The following is a 5,513-nucleotide window of genomic DNA, read 5'->3' as shown; positions in this document are numbered from 1 at the left end:
CTGGCCGAGCCCGGTGCTCCGGCTCCCGAGGGCCGCGGCTCCTAGGGCTGGATGGGAAAGTATAGCCTGCAGGCCCACACCTCCTATGTGAATCACGCCTGGCGGGACGAGAAACCAAAAACACCCCAAACAATGAGTTTCCAGTAAAATATGATAGACGTGATGAGGCGGGGGAGGGGAGGGATCTGACTGGGAGTTGGCACTGGCCTGTGGGTGATGAAAGCCAAGGGGAATGGAAAATGCCAGTCCCGCCCCCTACTCAGGAGTATAAAGCACCCACATCCTATTCCAACTTACCTGAGCACCTCTCTCTCCTCGCTGCTGACTCGCTCACTCGCTCACTCACTCACCTCCCTCCTCGGCACCATGACCACCTGCAGCCGCCAGTTCACCTCCTCCAGCTCCATGAAGGGCTCCTGTGGCATCGGCGGTGGCTCCAGCCGCATGTCCTCTGTCCTGGCCGGAGGGTCCTGCCGGGCCCCCAGCGCCTACGGGGGCCTGTCGGTCTCCTCCTCCCGCTACTCCTCCGGGGGGGCCTGCGGCCTGGGGGGCGGCTACGGTGGCGGCTTCAGCAGCAGCAGCAGCTTTGGTGGGGGCCTGGGTAGCGGCTTTGGTGGAGGGTACGGTGGTGGCCTGGGTGCTGGCTTTGGTGGTGGCTTTGGTGGTGGCCTTGGTGCTGGCTTCGGCGGTGGCTTCGGTGGTGGGGACGGGCTCCTGGTGGGCAGCGAGAAGGTGACCATGCAGAACCTCAACGACCGCCTGGCCTCCTACCTGGACAAGGTGCGGGCCCTGGAGGAGGCCAACGCCGACCTGGAGGTGAAGATCCGGGACTGGTACCAGAGGCAGAGGCCCGCTGAGACCAAGGACTACAGCCCCTACTTCAAGACCATCGAGGACCTGCGGAACAAGGTGTGCAGATTGGGCAGCAGGACTTGTCATTCCAGCGACCTCACACTGGAACAATAGAGGCCTCAGGCCACTGGCATCTTTAGATTCCAAGTCAGGGCCGACTCCAACCCCAGATCCCTTCTTCTGGCCCCAGACACCTCTGGCAGAGCTGGTCAGGGTCCCTGGCCTAGCTCATGACCTTCTGGGCTCCAGACCCCAGGCCATGTGAGACAGGGGATTCCTGCCTTTGTGTTTTACAGAGGGAGACGTCAAAGCTTTGAGAGGGGCTGGGAAATGCTCGAGGCCACACAGCAAATCAGTGGCAGAACTGAGGCTAGAAACCTTGGGCCCACTTGCTAAGCAGGAGGCAGCTACCTGTTGCCCAGCACAGGGGAGGAGCGAGGCTGTAACGGGACCAGGCTAGACACCCAAACCACTCATTAGCTCATTAGTCTGGGCTGTGGCGGCTGCCGCCCATGAGCCCTGGCACCAGCCCCTCCCCACAGAAGGGGGGCCACAAAACCCCAGCAGAGACGCTCAGTGACCACCTTACATGGCCTGCACAGGAGGGAGACTGGGGGACCGGTGTCACCTGACTCCAGCCCCACCCCACCCCCTGCTCCAACCTGGGAGCCCTCCCCACCGATCCTGCTTCTGGCTCTGATGTCTTCTGTGGATTAGGTAAATCAGATGATGAGGGAGGGAACTCCAGCCAATCCAGGGTTCAATCTTTGTTCTTGTTCTTCTGCCTCTTCTTTTCTTATCCCCTGGGCTTGCTGGGTCTCCTCTTTTGGGAAAGCCCCACCTGAGGCCCCATGATCTCGCAGGCTCGAAAAGGAATGTGTGAAGACTGGCAGGGCTGGCTGATGCACAAAGAGGAGAATCAGACCAGGGAAGGGAGTCTTGAGAATCTCAGGTCCCTCGTCTCCTCTGTAGGTGGGGGAAACTGAGGCCCTGCAACCCATCAGTGGTGGAACCGGGAGCCATGACTCAAGGGCTTTTGGTTCCAAGGCCAGGGCTGTTTCTAACCACTCTTTTGACCAGAAGTCAGCAAAGTCCTGGGTCAGAGCTGGACCACTGGACCTCCTCCTTTAGGCTGCTGTGGCAAAGGCTTTGGGAGAAGGGGAGATTCAGGTGAGAGCAGGAAAGCAAGCCTGATGTGCTTAGGCTGCAGTGAAGTCTGGCTAGTGATGTCCGTTTGACCAATGACCTGTGTCCTCTCCATCTGCAGATCCTCACGGCTACTGTGGACAATGCTAATGTCCTCCTGCAAATAGACAACGCCCGGCTGGCTGCTGATGACTTCCGCACCAAGTGAGTTTGCAGTGGTGGCTCAGGATGTCCAATCTTCCCAGGCTGGGGCATTTTCATGTTCCCTAAACAGAGCTGGCAAGTTGCCAGGATAGCCACGTGAAAACCCCTTGGGGTGCTTGTAAAAATAGGAGCTTCTTGGGCCCCACCCTTGGAGTTCTGATTCAGTTATTCTTAACAGGCTACCTGAGTGATTCTGATCCACAGCCAGGTTTGGGTGCCATTGCTTTAGGGAGAGGTGTTCCCTACTTCCCCACCTGCCCTTGAAGTGCAGGAGGCAGTCCAGTTGGAGTCCTGCCTGCTGTTGGTTGTGGGGCCAGAAGCATCTCCCCTCCCTGAGTTCTACAGCCTGATGAACTGCTTTATTCCCTGCCCCCAGGAATGCTCAGATCTGAGCCATCAATAGGTGCTATGTCCAACCATACCATTTTTAAGACGGACTCCCTAAACCACCCACAGGGAGGCTAGGCTGGCTATGGGAAGACGCTGCAGGGGGCAGAGAACAAAACCTTCAGTGTGGCCCGGATGGGTGTCTCATTCCTTTTCTCTCGGGTCATTCCAGGTATGAGACGGAGCTGAACCTGCGCATGAGCGTGGAGGCCGACACCAACGGCCTGCGCCGGGTGCTGGACGAGCTGACCCTGTCCAGAGCCGACCTGGAGATGCAGATCGAGAGCCTGAAGGAGGAGCTGGCCTACCTGAAGAAGAACCACGAGGAGGTGAGGGCTGGCTTAGAGGATGAGCTGGGAGGGAAGGGATGGAATTGAGATGGGGGAGGGCAATGCTCAGGCCAGGAACACCTCTGACTGGGGAACCATAGTGAGGGTCCTGACTGTGGACTGTGCTTTGGTTGTGCAGGAGATGAACTCTCTGAGAGGCCAGGTGGGTGGAGATGTCAACGTGGAGATGGACGCTGCCCCCGGCGTGGACCTGAGCCGCATCCTGAACGAGATGCGCGACCAGTACGAGAAGATGGCAGAGAAGAACCGCAAGGACGCCGAAGACTGGTTCTTCAGCAAGGTGGGTGTCATCCTCGGTGGAAGGGACCCAGAAGACTGGCCTTCCAAGTACGTCTAGTGTGAATGGTTTTTTTTCTTTTCTGCAGACAGAGGAGCTGAACCGCGAGGTAGCCACCAACAGCGAGCTGGTGCAGAGCGGCAAGAGCGAGATCTCCGAGCTCCGGCGCACTGTGCAGAACCTGGAGATCGAGCTGCAGTCTCAGCTCAGCATGGTAGGCGAGCTAGCTGCCAGGCAGGGATTGGACTCAGGACGAGGCAGGAGGGAGTGACTACCCTCATTGATCCCTGACTCCCTGATCTTTCCCTCCCTCACAGAAAGCATCCTTGGAGAACAGCCTGGAGGAGACCAAAGGCCGCTACTGCATGCAGCTGGCCCAGATCCAGGACCTGATCGGCAACGTGGAGGAGCAGCTAGCCCAGCTCCGCTGTGAGATGGAGCAGCAGAACCAGGAATACAAGATCCTGCTGGACGTGAAGACAAGACTGGAGCAGGAGATCGCCACCTACCGCCGCCTGCTAGAGGGCGAGGATGCCCAGTGAGTGCACAGCCCTCCAGCCCAGTCCTGTCCCTCTTCCCCATTCACCTGTTCTACTCCCTGTGTCTAATGATCTTGCCCTTTTCTGTCTTCACAGCCTCTCCTCCTCCCAGTTCTCTTCTGGCTCTCAGTCCTCCAGAGACGGTAAGACCTTCCTCCTCATCAGGCCTGGACTCATCACCACTTCCTGTCTCCCAGCAGGTCTAGGGAGTTGGCTTTTTGAGGGGCTGAGCTAGAGTTTTCTCACCCAGGATCCCTAGTAAACCTCTTTGGGAAGGAGAAGCCATTTTCTAAATCTTACTTAGTGTTAGGAGCTGGTGGCCTCTACTTTTTACTTCTGTCCCTGGTGTCTGCAGCAGACCCCATGGTTCTGGTGGTCAGCACCAAGGACAGCCCCCCCCCCAAGTGCCTCTTCCCCTGAGACCAGCCCACTTGGGTTAATCTGGACTGAACCAGTCTGGTCCGAGTCTGTAAGAGCCTCCAGTCTGAGGGCACAGACTCTGCTCCTGACCTTAGGGAGCTCTAGTCTGAAAAAAATGTGTTGATGGTATCAGTGCTAGGATAAGGCAGTGAGCGAAGGGATAGTCAGGGTAGAGGGCAGCAGGGAGATAGTTCATTTAAGTCCCACCAACTGCCTGATCTCCCCACTCTGTTTCTCCACTGCCTGTCTGCTGCTGGTAACACCCTCTGTCCCCCCTTCCCCAGTGACCTCCTCCAGTCGCCAGATCCGTACCAAGGTCATGGATGTGCACGATGGCAAGGTGGTGTCCACCCACGAGCAGGTCCTTCGCACCAAGAACTGAGGCTGCTCAGCATTGCTCAGGCCTAGGAGGACCCCCATGTGGACACAGATCTCACTGGGGGATCCCCTCTCTTGCCCGCCAAGCACTTCACACTTGAGTCCTTCCTTACCCTTACCCCCTCCTGGCAATCAATAAAGCTTCATTGTGAGTTGCACAACTCCCGCCTCTGCCTGGTCATTGTCAGGAGTGGAGGTGGGGAGAAAGCAGGGGAAGCATCTCTTTGGAGCTTAGCACCTGGCTGTGGCCTCTGGGACTGGGAGAAAGGACCTGGGGGTGGACTGGGCTCAGGTCCTGGGATGGATTTCACCATCTCGAAAGATACAGATAGAAGTGTGTCCTAGGTCGTTCGTGGTGTCTCCCAGGGCATGGAGGAACATTCATTCACTTACTCATTCATTCGTTTACTCACTTATTCATTAGTTTGTTTATTCACTTGCCAATAACGTGCACACAACATGCCTTTTGCGTGCCAGGCACTGTGAAATTTTAAAGATTTTTTAAAAACAATTTGTCATCAGGGATTTCTTTGAGAATGTATTGAAAGCTATAGATCTTCTCTCCTCCCCGAGCCCGATAAGCACACACACATTTGCACATAACTCATGAGGTTCATGGGTCCCCTAAACTTATCAGTGGAGGTCCACAAACCTAGTAAGAACTCATGCTTTATTGAGAAGTTGTCTCCCTCCATCCCACCTGCTCTTGCCTCTAGAGATGGGGCTGAACGAGCCTGCTATCCGTTGACATAGTGCAGGTTGATTATCATCTCCAAGTCTCCTTTTCCCTGTCTGTAAAGTGGGTACAATGACACTACCTACTTCATGGGCTTTTTGTGAGGATTAGCTGCAAGAATGCATGAAGCCCCTTAGCACAGGGCAGGGCACTGTGCAGGCTCATTGTGAACAATACTGGGTGAGTTAACCTCTCGTGTGTGGTGATTCTCCATCTATGATGAG

At 56.3% G+C, this 5,513-nt stretch overlaps 1 protein-coding gene across 1 annotated transcript; it reads left to right on the top strand.

The window, feature by feature from the left end:
• The first annotated feature begins 366 nt into the window (after positions 1-366).
• KRT14 (keratin 14) lies at positions 367-4,557 on the top strand. Its single transcript, XM_045985375.1, has 8 exons — positions 367-909; positions 2,120-2,202; positions 2,762-2,918; positions 3,058-3,219; positions 3,305-3,430; positions 3,534-3,754; positions 3,852-3,898; positions 4,460-4,557. Exons 1-8 carry the CDS (start codon positions 367-369, stop codon positions 4,555-4,557), a joined length of 1,437 nt encoding a protein of 478 aa, XP_045841331.1.
• Positions 4,558-5,513: the final 956 nt, after the last annotated feature.

The sequence above is a fragment of the Meles meles genome, chromosome 18, assembly GCF_922984935.1.
Source record: "Meles meles chromosome 18, mMelMel3.1 paternal haplotype, whole genome shotgun sequence".
NCBI lineage: Eukaryota > Metazoa > Chordata > Mammalia > Carnivora > Mustelidae > Meles > Meles meles.
This window is presented reverse-complemented; position numbering and strand designations above follow the sequence as displayed.

Bases quoted from the DNA above. Each gene is read 5' to 3' on its own strand.
- KRT14 (XM_045985375.1), top strand. From the start codon at position 367: ATGACCACCTGCAGCCGCCAGTTCACCTCCTCCAGCTCCATGAAGGGC. The intron at 2,203-2,761 runs GTGAGTTTGCAG...GGGTCATTCCAG, and splicing joins GCTGATGACTTCCGCACCAA to GTATGAGACGGAGCTGAACC. The intron at 3,431-3,533 runs GTAGGCGAGCTA...CCTCCCTCACAG, and splicing joins TGCAGTCTCAGCTCAGCATG to AAAGCATCCTTGGAGAACAG.